Raw genomic sequence first — 15,095 nt, forward strand, 5'->3', positions numbered from 1 at the left:
TCCCCACCACCAAACTGGGCCAGACTCTTCTCCCATGTCCCCTGTCTTATAGCTCTGAAGAGGCCCAGCCTCCTTCTGGAAAACTTCTAGCCTACATTTCCCGACACCTGCTCATTGCTGGGCCATATGCTGAGTTATGACGACAGATGAACAAAGCTGTTTCTACCCTCAAGGAGTTCCCCGTTTAAAGGGTAACAGGAAAACAGATTGTTATTTAAAAAAAAAAAAAAGGCAGGTACAAAGGGTTATAGGATCCCAGAGGAAAGTAAGAGGGAAGGGTTGAACATGCCTGGGAAAAGGCTGGAAAGGCATCCTAGAGAAGGCTTGAAAAATGAGTTGAAAAAGAGGGTAAGGTAAGGATAGAGCTGACAGAGAAGAAAACAAGCTTTGCTGGAGAGGAGCTACTCCCACTTCCAGGGGACTTCTCTCCATTATCTGAGCTGCTGAGGAAGGAAGACAAGGTGTAGGCTTGCCCTTCCTCTCCACAGCCTCCCCACCACCCCAGCAACTACTCTGCAGGCCCCTCTCCACACCCTTCTCAATACCCCTGCTAAAAGCTCAAAGGCTACACTGGCCCAGGATTAACCACAGTAGGCACACACTAAAAACAGTAGCTACCATTTATTTAGGGGAAATTAGGACATAGGGAACTTTACAAATGTACCCTAGGTCACAAAGCCACTGAATGCTAGAGCCAGTCTGCTTGATTTCAAATGGAATTCTTTATACTCTATCTTGCTTGCTCTACCAAAAGTGGAGAACGGAACAACACAGTACCAAAAACACTGAAATATAAGCCACAGACCGGGTCTGAGCCATGGCTCTGTCATTTAAGAGCTGAATGACCTCTAAAAATTCCCCTCATTGCCTGAGCCTCCATTTCTCTGAGCAATTCCCTGCAGAGGAGGAAGAGCCCCCCCGAGAAAGCTGCGCTGCCAGAGTGAGGCATCCGCCGAGGCCCCACGGCAAGCTGCCTGGGGACCCCGGGTGTTGGAGCACACCTAACCTCAGACCGTGGCACTGCTGGGGGCCCGGACGGATCGTGCAAGCCTAGGCCAGCTCCGCCAGCGGAGGAGACTGAAAGGGCGACGTGCTGCGCTGTGGCCACAGTGGGAGGACAAAGATGCCTTCTACTGCCAGAAAATGGGCCCTGAGGCGCTCTGTGCTGGGCCAGTCTGATCCGCCTTCCCCCTTCCCAAGCTCGGAGGCTGCTGGGGACAGAGGGGCCCTGATCACTCCGCAGACCTTCCCGGCTACTGCACAACAAACCTCTGATTTGAGATTTCTCAAGCTTCGACTGATGGCAGGAATTTCATTAAGGCTGGGCAAGGCAGCCAGGGCTGGCAGCTCGCTGTACCTGGCCCCGGTTCTCTGGGGTGCTTATCTACTACCTGCCTCCTGGTGAGCCCGAAGAACCACAGCCTTAAGAAGTCACCCTCGGCGCACAACCACCGGCCATCACGCTAAGTCCTGCGTGGGGTTGGGCAGGGAACAGCACTGACGTACGGATTCTAGCCCACGCTCAGCTGGGAAAACAGAGCTGGAGGGACACAGATCAAGGGATTCTTCGCAGGTACCCAGCACGCACGGCTCCATCTTTGCAGAAGTCTCCTGGCAAAGAGCTTCCTAGTATTCTCCTCAGATTCCATCTGGCAATTTTCAAAAATTTTCTTTAACAAGCCATCAGTAAGAAAGTATTAAAACAGTATTTGCCGGGCGCCTGGGTGGCTCAGATGGTTAAGCGTCTGCCTTTGGCTCAAGTCATGATCCCGGGGTCCTGGGATCGAGTCCCGCATCGGGCTCCCTGCTCCTTGGGAGCCTGCTTCTCCCTCTGCCCCTCTCTCTCTCTCTCTCTCTGTCTCTCATGAATGAATAAATAAAAAATCTTAAAAAAAAAAAAAACAAACAGTATTTGCCATCAGGACAGCTGCTGGATTCCAAAACCTTAGCTCCCAGGAGAACACCCAGTTCTATCAGAGTCCTTGAAGGAGGGAGCCAGTAAGAGCCTTAATGACCAATCCCATCTTACAAACAAGGAAACCAAAAACTAGGTAGGAGAACTGAATTGCCAAAGGTCACTTGATAAGGCAAGGGCCAAGGACCGATTCCTAAAAGTACAGGATACAGACAGCAGCGGAAGGAACAGACTTCCTGTCTTTTATCCTTTTACCAGGACACTTATCAATCAAAGGGTTTCCTCTCAAAAATCATGGAATGTTCATCTGAAAGGAATCAAAGATCCTTTAGCTCAATTGTTTCATAATACAAATCAGAAAACACATCCTGAGAAAACCGACCTATACAAGGTCATACAGTGAGTGGAAATTTGCAAAAGAGACTAAGGTACTTTACTTTCCTAAATTTTATAAGGAGTTCTCTAAATGGAAGTCCAAGAGTTACAAAAAATCAAGCTCTACATGTTTTATTATCATTGAGATATAATTCATATAACCCAAAAACTCACTCTTTTAAAATGTGCAATTCATGTAGGACGACCATAGGTTTGCAGACAAATAAACCTTGTTCTGAATCCAAAAAAAATTTAAAATATTAAAAATAAAATAAAATGTGCAATTCAGGGGCACCTGGGTAGCTCAGATGGTTAAGCATCCGATGCTTGGTTTCGGCTCAGGTCATGATCTCAGGGTCCTGCGATCAAGCCCCACCTCAGACTCTACACTCAGCATGGAGTCTGCTTGAGATTCTCTCTCCCCCTCTGCCTCTCCCCACACTTGTGCGTTCTCTGTCTCTAAAATAAATAAATCTTTTTTAAAAAAAAATTAAAATAGGGGCACTTGGGTGGCTCAATTGGTTAAGCGTCTGCCTTCTGCTCAGGTCATGGTCCCAGGGTCCTGGGATCAGGCCACATTGGGCTCCCTGCTCAGCAGGAAGTCTGCTTCTCCCTCTCCCTCTGCCCCTCCCCCTGCTCATGCTCTCTCCCTCTCTCCAAATAAATAAATAAATCTTAAAAAATTAAAAATGAAAATTCAAAAAGTACAATTCAATGGTTTTATCATATTTACAAGGTTGTGCAACCAATAGCACAATTAATTTTAGAACATTATCATTACTCCAAAAGAAACCCTATACACACTAGCAGTCCCTCCCCATTTCTCACTTCCTCCAGCCTCTGCCAGCCACCCATCTGTCTTCTGTCTCTGTGGATGTATCTACTCTGGATATTTCATATAAATGGAATCATACAATAGGTAACCTTTTACGTCTATCTTCTTTCACTTAGCATGCTTTCCAGGTTCACCCATGTTGTGGCACGTATTAGAACTTCATTCCTTTTTGTGGCTGGCTAACAGTCCATTGTATTTATATACTACCACTTACTTAGCCATTTGTCCACCGATGGACATTTGGGTTGTTTGCAGCTTCTGACCACTGTGAACAGTGCTGCTCTGAATATGGGTACATGGACTTGTTTGAGTGCTTGTTTTCAATTCCTTGGGTACATTCCTGGGCTATATGGTAACTCTATGTTTAACTTTCTGAGTTGTTCTATGAACAACCACACTGTTTTCTACAGTAGCTGAATCATTTTACATTATCATTAGAAATGTACAAAGATTCTAATTTTTCCATACCCTTGCCAATAATAGCTATTTTCCACCTTTTCTTTGTTTTTGTTTTTAAGGTACCTATCCTAGAGGGTGTGAAGTGTCTTCTCAGCTCTCATACCTCTGTTCTGTCTATCTCAGAAACACTGTTTTCTGCTGCCGTGTGACTCCTGTAGGTTAGGTCACATGTAAGCTGTAGGCTATATGAAGGTAGCCTAGGAGTAAATACCCCTCCCGTCCTGGTATCAGTCTAACCTGCTGCACTAGCCCCTCTTGCTGGCTCTGACCCCTGCACCCATTACCCTGCACCTAGGACTCTGGTTCCCATGCTCTCCAGCCCCAGCTGATCTTTCCAGGTAGAATCCTTGCCTACTTTAACCTGAAGTTTCTAATGCACGCTTTCAGATATGGTAAATCCTATCTCGATACAGAACAGTAATAGTCTGATAATATGTCTCAGAAGACTAAAGAAGGCTTTCAGGCTGCTAAAGGCCTCCCCTTCCTGGCGGGGAACAGAGGAGAGCTTCTGCAAAAGTAGCCTAGCTTTTACTGCTAGGTTTGATTCTTCTGGTGTTAAGTGTTCTTGCTGGTGTATACAAAGAGAAGGGTGTAAGCTGTTCATGGGAACAGTCTAATAAAGCTCCTTTCCATCTTTAAGACTCAGCTCAAGAATGATCTTCTCCATAAAGCTTCTAGGACTCAAACTGAAAACCTGTCCCTATTTTGTGCTCCCAGCTGAACTCTGAAAGACTTCCATGATAGTTATAACACTGTATTTGTTGATCATTTACTCTATTGTTGATATGCCTATCCCCATTTAGATGAAACTTTTTTTTTTTTTAAGATTTTTTTATTTGTCAGAGAGAGAGAGCACGAGAGAGAGAGCACAAGCACAAGGGCAGAGGGAGAGGGAGAAGCAGACTCCCTACCGAGCAAGGAGCCCAATGAGGGACTCGATCCCAGGACCCTGGGATCATGACCTGAGCTGAAGGCAGATGCTTAACCGATGAGCCACCCAGGCGTCCCTAGGTGGAACTTCTTGAGAGCAGGACCCTGTCATTTATATTGGTACACAGTAGTTGCTCAATAAATGTTAGTGAATGAAAGGCCTTTGCTCAGTAGTGGGCCTCACGTAAACGCTAGAGCCATTCATTGTGTCATTTATTCAAAACTTACACAATGAATGGTAAGCAAACATGTGTCCTAAGACCAGAAAGAAAGAAAGAAAAACAAGCAAGAAAAGAGAAGAGGAACAGGAAGAGGACGAGAAAAAGAACATCAGTCTTCTCCCATATTGCTTTGTTTCACATTTTCAAAAGGCACAGACCTTCTGGAAAAGGCAAAACTAGGAAAGTAAAAAAAAAAGACCAGTGGTTGTCAGAGGTTGAGGGGGAGGGAGGGATACATAGGTGGGGCACAGAGGATCTTTAGGGCAGTGAAACTAGTTTCACTATAGTGAAACTATACGATACAATAATGACGATAGATACATGTCATTATACATTTGTCCAAACCCATAGACTGTGCAACACCAAGAGTCAGCTCCATTGTAAAGTGTAGACTCTGAGTGATGGTGATGTGTCAGTATAGGTTCATCAATTGTTACAAATGTACCACTCAGGGCGGGGGGGGGGGGTGATAACCATGGGGGAGCTATGCATGTATGGGGGCAGGGGCATATGGGAAATCTGTGTATCTTCACTCAATTTTGATGCAAACCTAAAACTACTCTTAAAAATAAAGTTTATTAAAAATTTAAAAAACAAAAAAAGTACAGACCCACCCACCTCTATTGAGACCAGCTTGGGCACTTGTCAAGCCAAACGCACGGATGGGAAAATGTTCTACAGTCTCCGACCCTGCCTGCTAGCTGGCTTCTCCGGACTGGTTCCTGGTTCTATATCATTCTGCTGCTGGCCTCCTCAACCAATGCCAATAGCTCCCAAAGGGCAGGAAGTGGGCCCTAGGAGCCTGCTTGGTGAAGGCTAATTTTCTAAGAAATCTTACCACTTTTGTTCCTCCAGAGTTCACTTGGAATAAGGAAAAGGATGGCAGGGTTGGCCATTCCCACCTTGCAGATCTTCAGGAACTGAACTACCTAATTCTCTCAAGTAACCGCTGGCTGAAGAGACTACTCCTTCCTTAGGCCTGAGTGTCTCTATGATTCCATGGAAGCCCACCTAGTCCTCTGTGGCTGGTCCAAGGACACACGGTGTTCAGCAATCAGTTCATATGCTCTGCAGGCCCACAGTGAAAGCAAGGAACAGCTAAATGGCATTCAGACCCTATGGGTTACTTATTATCCCTGAGCATACCTTTCATATTTCAGCTTTTGTATTCTTGCTCCAGTTGTTTCTTCCACCTAGAAAGTTCTCTCCTGCCACCTGCATGGAATAAAACCCTACCCATCCTTACAGGCAGATGTCACATGCCACCTCTTCTATAGGATGCCTTCTCTATCCCTCCGGGACCTCAGAAGCATTGTGTACCTCTCTGGAACATTCATTTTATCCCTTTAGGGCAGAATATGATTCATCCAGATCTTCCTCTGGGGTCCAGCACAGCACTGGCAATGAAGTAGGTATTTTCTTAATGTATCTAATGGATGGACCTTGCCATCTGGCTGGATTAAAACATAAGACTATTTGATACTTCATATTTTCATTTCTTAGTGGAAAGAGTGGAAGTATAGCCTTGCAGGTATGCCTAGGAGACCCAGGACCTCAGCCTAGCCACCCCAACAGCCTTGGGTTCCGTGGCACATCAGCAGCCCTTCTCTCCCCAGGACTCACAGAGAGGAGGCCCAAACAGCACTGTGTCCAGGGCCTTCAGCTGCAGCTTCTGCCGATGGCTCCGGTCTGTCATCTTCAGCACAGTCCCTGTCATGGTGGTGTTGGTCACAGCAAGCCTGTTGAAGCAAAGAGGAGGGGCTCAGTTTCCTTCCAGTAAAACCAGGAAGGAGACTGGTAGGATTACCCACCTCCTCCAGGAACACTTCCATGACTTCCAGCTCCTGGTGATAGCTCCCCTCTGCGTTCTAGAACACAGAGTCTAGACCAGTGGTTTTCAACAGGGAGTAAGGAGGGACATATAACGTGTACCGAGAATATGTTCACCCTTCTGCCCATGTCCACCATCTCCTGAGAATCCTACTCTCTGAGGATTATCCATCTGTGACCATTCCCACCCCCAACTGTAAATTTTCTGTTGTGTTTCTCCTGCCAGGGATTATCCATTATACACGTGTCCCCACACTCCCACCATTTGTAAATGCATTCTCCTGTCCAACCCAGGTCAAAACATCGTGCCACATGACCCAGCGATTCTGAGGGCCTCTAATCCTAACCCTCTGCCTTAAGTATAAACCTGCTGATGACAAACATTGCATTCGTGTTGTTATCTTGTATTTGAGTCACTGCAATTTACTCCCAGATTATTGTAATTTTTTATGACCTTCAACATACTATTCATGATAACTCTAATAAGAGAGGGTCTGTAAACCAGAAAATGAGCCAGGAAAAACTGGACTTTGTTTCTCTTCTGCTAGAACACTGTGGGTACAGGAGGAGACGGGTATAAGATATGAAAGGTTATCAATGCACTGGTCTGGGCCCCACACATGAGCATTTACCACTATCCTACTCCATGAAGGCAGTGCTCTTTTCTGATGCATAGCTTTGTCTCCCCAGGTAGAAAAGAGGCCTCTGCCATCGTGGTGTGCGGTTTACACTCCTGCCTGGGTACAGGAGCAGCAACATCCCTGTCTAGCCCTGGGAAGCAATCAAGGCCGCCTGTACGAGAGGCAATGAGACAAGGGGTCAGGAGATCAAGCTTCTGGTCCCAGCTGAGTCAGCAACTCACTTGTCTGAGCATAAGCTGCTTGGTCTCTCCTCTGGGGCCCCATTTTTCCTTCTGTGTAAACTTATGTAAAATCAGATGCTTCCTACAAGCCTGAGAGTTCTCGGGGTTACTCTTTGGAGAGAACACTTCTACCAGGTGTACTGGCCTTCATCTAACTCATCAAAATAAGTGTCATCTTTTCCACAGTCTATTTGTCAAAGAAATCTAAGAACTGGAATATTATTTATTTCTGAGCAATGAGAGAAACGAGAAAGGAGCTGACATTTACTAAGCAACTACTGCGTATCTTGTACTGTTCTCACACTTTACATACCTCATTTAGTCCTCTGACTTTAAGAACACAGTTCTATCATTAGCTCCACTTCACAGATAAGAAAAGTGAGACTTAGAGTTGAGTAACTTGCCCAAAGTCACACAGCAAGTAAATGGCAAAGATAGGAAATGAACTCAAATCTTCTAGATTCTTCCCATTATACCATGTTGCCTAGTGGTGGGCTGAGAACCATTGCCACTCCATCCCACACGCCATGCACCGAGGCTCCATGCTTCCTGCTGTCACTAAGGTGCCACAGCTTGGCTTCCTCTACCCCTCTGCCTGGCCTGGCTGGGTCTGGTCTTGGATCTAATCCTAGCTACAAGAAGGCTAAGTGAGCCCATGACCTGAGAACTGACTTCTTATCCTATGTTTGAGTTTTAATCCAAGCCATAGCTATTCCTCAAGATGGAATGAGCCAGGAATCCACAAGGCAATGCTGCTATTTCCATGGGTAATGAGAAAGAGATCTAAATCCTGGAGCTTCATGGTCAGTCATCTATTTAAGGGGGTCTAATGCATTTCTTTGTCCTCAGAGCCCAGGAGAGAACCCTGCCTGGGGTAGATGATGGGTAAAGTTTTGTTAAAGAGAACTACACTGAATATTTCCAGGAAGCCTATCTATAACTATATGGGGCAAGAGGAAGATGCAGTGAAAAAAGCAGGGCACTTAGAACCAGGCAGACCTGGGTTCAAATCCCAGCTCCGCCACTTGCCAGTTTGGATAAATCATAAAATATTTGACATTCAGTTTGCTCACCCAAAAGCTGGGGTAGTAATTCCTTCCTCCCAGAACTGTGAGAATCAACTGAAATAACAGGTAGGAAAGTATTCTATAAGGGGATGTACCAAAATTAAGATTATTACTCTCTCCAAAGTAGGGAGAAGCTGTGAAGAGAGGGCTGCAGGCAGCGGAGTGGGGAGCAGCCAGCTCCACTAGGCCTGGACAGCAGGGCCCGGTAGCTCTGGGGCTGGAGGCTGCCATGGGTGGGCAGTCCAACCACTTCACCTTCCCCTTTCCCCTTTGTTGAAGCTCATAACCAGATGCACCTACGTAATAAGATGACAGATTGTACATAATCAGCACTTACCAGATAGTGAGCCCTTTGAGGGCAAGGGCGGGCTGTTGTCATCTTTATCCCCAGCACCCAGCACAAGTGCTTGGCACAGAGCAGGTACCCAGTAAATATGTGTCGAATGAATAAGTAAATGGATTAATGACTGAATGACACATGGCACTAGTTTGACATCCCACAAGAAGCCCACGCAGAGCTCCATCCCTTCCCCTCCCCCGCAGGCCCTGGTGCAGTGTGCCTGTGAAGGAGGCAGAGTTAGGGTACCACAGCCCTTGCAAGAGCCGCTCTGGAAAGGAGGCTGGGGCCGAGGGGAGTCAGGCCCGCCTCACACCACTTCTTTAGAGCAGATACACGGTATGTGGATAATTCAGGGGAGGCTAACAGAGCCCCGAGGCTCCTGGGCAATAAAAGAGGCAGCTGCTGGAGGGACAGCAAAAGAGGAAAGAAACACCACAGGCTTTGAAGTCCACCCAGATCTAGGTTCCAATCAGTTTTGCCTCTAACTAGCTACGTGACCTTGGAAAAGTTACTTAGCCATGTTCACCATCTATGTGCAATAATACCTACCTTACAGGATTGATGTGAGAATTAAATGAGATACTGTATACAAAGTGTGGAAGAGGAGTGCCTGCCACGGTACTAGGCATCCAATAAATGACAGCTATTAGTACTATTCCCAGGCACGACAGAAATACTACATAAGAGAACGGATGCGAAGCGACTGTCATGCTTTACAGTAAGGGCACAACGGATGCGAGAAGAGGAGAGGTCTGCAGATTCTGCCCTGAAAAGGGTGGAACCTCGTGTAACTGGCCAGAGCAGCCTGAAAGTAGCCAACCCCAGCCCATCCCCCACACCCCCGGGGGAGAGAGCCAGTCTCCTCCTGACCTCGGCATGGCATGGCCACTGAGCTGCAGCTTCCGGAAGGTCTCCTCATATTGCGGCAGCTCCACGTACGTGATCAGCCACTGCACCACCTCATCCACGGTCCAGTTGTACACTGTGGGAAGAGACGAGCAGAGCCTTGACTCCAGAATGCAAGCACTACTGGAACTTATCATCACAGTCACATCAGCCTTCTCACTGACTGCATGCTTATGTGTTTACCATCTCCCCCTCCCACAAAATCTTAACTATGAAAGGAGTACATACTGTACTTTTTGTTTGACCCATAGGGGATGGACTTGCTCTTCCACTATACCAGCATTTGGGATGAAATCATCCTGAACTAGAATAATGACAGTAACACTAATAAATGCCATCTTTTCCGTGGCGCCTACTATATGGCAGGTACTGTTCTAGGAGCCTCGTATATATTAACTCATTAATCTTCACAACCACCATGTGAAAGATAGGTCCCATTTTATCCCTGTTTTACAGATTTGAAGAAACTGAGGTACAGAAACATTATATATAACTTTCCCAAAGCTGCCCAGCTAGGAACTGGTAAAGCAAATGTCTGGACTCAAGCAGTGTGCCTCCATACCCTTGCGCTAAGCCATCGTGTACTCTTGTGCTCTCGCTCTCTCTCTGTCTACTTGATAGATTGATGGCTGGCTGGCTGGATGACATACAAGGATATGTGTATCAGGTGACACCCACTAATACTGGCATGCTGAACTTAAAAAACGTGGGAGCAACTGAGTTTCAGCAAAAAGATACCATTTTTATTGGATTTGAAGTTTGCTTTTAAGGATGAATCTGGTTTTGTTTATATTTGTATACAAATTTTATATAGCAACTTAAACCTCATTTTATGTTTGTACACATTTAAATAATAATTATAATAAAAACAATTTAAGTCAGCATTGTAGGTCCAAGATAAGTTATTTCCCTTAAAAGGAATTTGTACATCCTCAAGTTTGAAGACTACTGCTGTGAGCAGGAAGAAGCCAAAAAAGTTCTGAAGCAGAGTGAAATAGTGAGATTTCTCACCCTTTTCTCTTAAGGTCCATGTCTTTCCCCAAAACTGCCTTTCATCAGAATGCTATCCAATTTCCCTCTAAAAGTCAGACAGCACTGAAGACATGGACTATGTCCTATGCATTGTTGCCCACCCCACTATCTCTAAAACAGAGATTCCCTGGGGCGCCTGGGTGGCTCAGTCGGTTAAGCAGCCGACTCTTGATTTCAGCTCGGGTCCTAATCTCAGGGTGGTGAGATCGAGCCCTGGGTCAGGCTCTGCACTCAGCGGGGAGTCTGCCTGAATATTCTCTCTCTTCCTCTTTCCTCTGCCTCTCTCCCTCGCACTCTCTTTCTCTCTCTCTAAAACAAATAAATAAATCTTTAACAAAGTAAAATAAAATAAAATAAAATAGAGCTTCTTATACAGTAGCATCAATAAGAATTTACTCAAAGAATAACGACCCCCACATGAGGAGTTCCAGAGACGTTCTGATTGTGGGCCCCCAAACAGAAACAACAATCTCCTTAAACAAATACACAGTGCAACACCTCAGATGCTGGGCTACTTCTGTCACTCTCACGGAAGCTGGAGAAGCTGGAAGCCTGGACCTGCCCCTTCGTTCTCCTATACCCCCTACAGTGGAGCCCAGCCCGTGGCGGCGCAGAGCAGACACTCAAGCATCCTGCAGGAAACAAGGTTGAAGGCAAAAATGCTCCAATCTCTTAACGTCCTCAAGAAGCTTCTAGACCTCAGGAGGGAAGTTCTGAGCCCGAGAGACTCTGGAGGTACCTGAAACTATCCGCAGAGGCACAGGAGGTGAGAAGGGAAAGGGGCCTGGGGAGGAGGTGAGGCAGGTCTAGTGCCCTCAGACTGCATCCCAGAAGACAAGATCCCAGAGGCTAGGCAAAGGGCGCTTAGTCATTGCTTGGTTAAATTTCAAATTCCCAGACTAGAAAGCATTGAAAAGAAGAGAGAAATTAATGTCCAAGAGCTACGTTCAAATCCTGGGGTTTGGGAAAGGAGGGACGACAGAGCAGGGTTAAAAAAGTAGGATGTATTAGCCTTTTATTCCTGAGAAGGAATGTATCCGCCTCTGTACACATCTGTCGACATGACAAATGTGCGCGTTCACTACGGTCTGGAATGCCGGGTAATGAAGGTGTAGCCGAGTGACACACAGATCTGAGGCAGACGGACAAGTACCAGCCTGTGAAGTGCGGAGAACAACACGCTCCCGCCACCACTGCCAAGGGCGCTCGGCCGTGTCTCGCACAAAGGGGCCTTTCTGCTTGGCATGGGAAGTGGGAAGAAGGCCACTTTTTTGTTGCTAGAAAGGCCTGCGGCTAGCTGAGCTACAAGGGCCCCTTGTCTACCGGGGGGATGCCTTGACATTAGCGGGAGCATGGACGCCTGGCGTGCGGGAACTCCTCCCGAGCTGCACCTTCGGCCGCGGCGGAGACAGGCAGAGGCACTCTGACCAGAGTTTCTCAGTCTGCACCACTGACATTCTGGGTAGGACAATTCTCTGTTGTGGGGGCCGTCCTCTGCAGTGGAGGGTGGTAACAGCAGTCCCTGGCATCTAGCCACTAAATGTAGCATGCTGCCACTCGTGACCTTCAAAAATGTCTCCAGGTATGCCCAATGTTCCCTGGGGGACAGGATGCCCCCACCCCCCGGCTGAGAACCACGGCTCTAAACACTACATTGAGTGAGACAGAGGGTCTGTAGCTGGGGGCCACCGCCCTCCAGTGAGGATGGACTCTCAACACAGTCAGCCCCTCCATGGCTAAGCTACTGGGGAAAGGATAATGGCTTCAGCATGTCAGGATAAATCTCAAGGTAGTTGTTCTGTGTGTGTGCATGCGATCATTCTGTTACCTAAGCAGACACCCTATCTAAGTAGGCTTGGCAGCATGGTGTGGCCATCCAGAGTCACTGCAGTCTGAGCGAAGTAAGCCAGGATGGGCTGCATCCTTGTCAGAGAGCAACCCTGTGTCCCACTCACTCAGTAGTCAAGGCGAGATATCAGGGCCTCTTGCCCCTAAGGTTCAAATACCTAAAAGCTAAAAGTCTTGTTCTGCTTTCTCATTCCAAAAGAGAAAATGGGAAGAATCTCCAGGCCAAAGTGAGGAAGACGGTAAGAGCAAGTACAGAGAGCTGTTGCCGTCAGTAGAAAGCCACGGAATTTGGCAAGGAGGGCTTAGTACAGATACGGTCTCCAAATGACTCACGTGTCCAAATCCCAGGAGGACATGCAAACAAGAGACAGTCTTCTAAAGTCATCAGCCTCTCATCACCCTGAGCCTGTCCATAAGGCCCCTGGAGAGATCAAAAACTACATCTCTGGGCAAAACGACAGACAATACTACGTGGAGTCAGAGAAGGCCAACCCCTGGAGTTTTCCATACCAAAGAGTCCTTCCTAAGAGAAATCTATAAGGTGGCTAACTTTGTAGTCTCCAACCCTTTTCATGACATACTCCAACTGTATTTTGACCATACACTGCCAATATATGACTGTTTATAAATCAGATTCACATGCTGACATTAGGTATATTGTAAAACATACACAAAAATTGAAGAATGAGATAAATGCAATAAAAGTACAAGCTATAGTCTTGTCTTGTAGCACCCCAGCTGATTGTGTTGTGCAGTTGGATACCACTGGGCAAACAGTCAAACTCATCCAACACAGATTCAGTTCAGTCAACCTGAACTTCACAGCTCCGCCCTGGATGCTGTCTCTGCTGTAGCTCTTACCTCGGCAGACCTTATACAGAATCGGTATCTTGCGCTATTTTCTTATGCATCCTTGGACATTGCTCTCAGATTTCTAGGTCTTTGCTATTTCCAGAAAAGCTCTTTTCCCTCTTCGCGGCTGGCTAACCACCAACTAATCCTTAAAACCCACCTCTAACTCTACACTTGTGGAAATGCTTTGGAGCCCATTTCAAAATCCTCTCTTCTAAAACCTTCAAAATAAAATAAGTACTAGCTCTCCCTTATGTTATATTGGGAGCTGTATGTTATATTGTTATTACTTAGTCACGTATCTCTCTTCTCCATTGTGCTTGAAACAATGTGGTGGTAGGGAACATGTCACATTCCCCAATGTCTAACACAGAGCTAGATCATTTGAACTACTCTGTAAAGTTTACTGGACAAAAGAATCAATATAAATGAATGAATGGACAAATGAAGGCACTCTGTAGGTCCTGGATCACAGGTAGCACATCCCATCAGGATTTCCATTATGCTTTCCCACCAACAGCATCACTTTCCCCCACAGACTTCTCATGGAAGTAAAGCACTTACCTTATGCATATCAGCAGAGAACTCCAGAAATTGATATGGAGGCCAGGATAGATCTTGACTATCTGAGAAGCTAACTGAACATCAATTTCTGGATTTTTTTTTTTTTAAAGAATAGGAAGGGGCCTTTTCCATTTGAGAAAGATTTTTATATAAAATGAGTAAACTCAGGGTGCCTGGGTGGCTCAGTTGGTTAAGCTCAGGTCATGATTCCAGGGTCCTGGGATCCAGCCCCGTGTTACAGGGCTCCCTGCTCAGCAGAGAGTCTGCTTCTTCTTTTTTTTTTTAAGATTTTATTTATTTATTTGACAGAGAGAGACACAGCAAGAGAGGGAACACAAGCAGGGGGAGTGGGAGAGGGAGAAGCAGGCTTCCTGCGGAGCAGAAAGCCCGATGTGGGGCTCGATCCCAGGACCCTGGGATCATGACCTGAGCCGAAGGCAGACAATTAACGACTGAGCCACCCAGGCACCCCAGAGAGTCTGCCTCTCCCTCTGACCGTCCACCCCTGCTGTGTGCTCTCTCACTCTGCTCTCTCTCTCCCAAATAAATAAATTCTAAAAAACAAATGAGTAAACTCTCCCACTTTATTCTGAAATAACCACAAAAAAAAAAAATGAAGTAATCGAGGACTGCCAAATACCTGGCCATTTTAGAATGCTAGATTTATATATATATATATGAAAGAGGGAAGAAACGTGAACAAAGAGAGAACTATAAAATGTGAGGCCTGTTCAGAGAACACTAACTCCAGTTTGTCTGGAGTTGAAGGGTAACATATAGAGACAAGAAGAGTGAGGCATTACTGAGGCCAAATGATGAAAGTCCTTGAAGGCAGGTAGTCTCAAAGTCCAAAATCATTTATTCACTGAAAAAAACAAAAACAGACATCAAGCACTGACTGCTTGCCAGGCACTGCTTCAGGAGCTAGGGAGACAACAGTACACACAACAGAGCCCCGGATCCCTGGTGGGGAGAGACAAACTAAAACACCATAAACAAATAATTCTATGTCGGGTGGTGATCAGTACAATGAAGAAAAACAAAGCAGGGTAAGAGAAT

At 46.3% G+C, this 15,095-nt stretch overlaps 1 protein-coding gene across 5 annotated transcripts in view; it reads right to left on the minus strand.

The window, feature by feature from the left end:
- STIM1 (stromal interaction molecule 1) overlaps positions 1–15,095 on the minus strand; it is a 187,318-nt gene that overhangs the window by 24,918 nt on the left and 147,305 nt on the right. For all 5 annotated transcript variants that reach the window (XM_078058475.1, XM_078058476.1, XM_078058477.1 and 2 more), the window contains exons 4-5: positions 9,705–9,816; positions 6,359–6,474 (exon numbers count right to left, since the gene is read on the minus strand). In XM_078058475.1, the coding sequence (XP_077914601.1) occupies positions 6,359–6,474; positions 9,705–9,816 (228 nt within the window). The remainder of the gene's footprint in view (positions 1–6,358; positions 6,475–9,704; positions 9,817–15,095) is intronic.

This window comes from Halichoerus grypus, chromosome 11 (genome assembly GCF_964656455.1).
Source record: "Halichoerus grypus chromosome 11, mHalGry1.hap1.1, whole genome shotgun sequence".
NCBI classification, from domain to species: Eukaryota; Metazoa; Chordata; class Mammalia; order Carnivora; family Phocidae; genus Halichoerus; species Halichoerus grypus.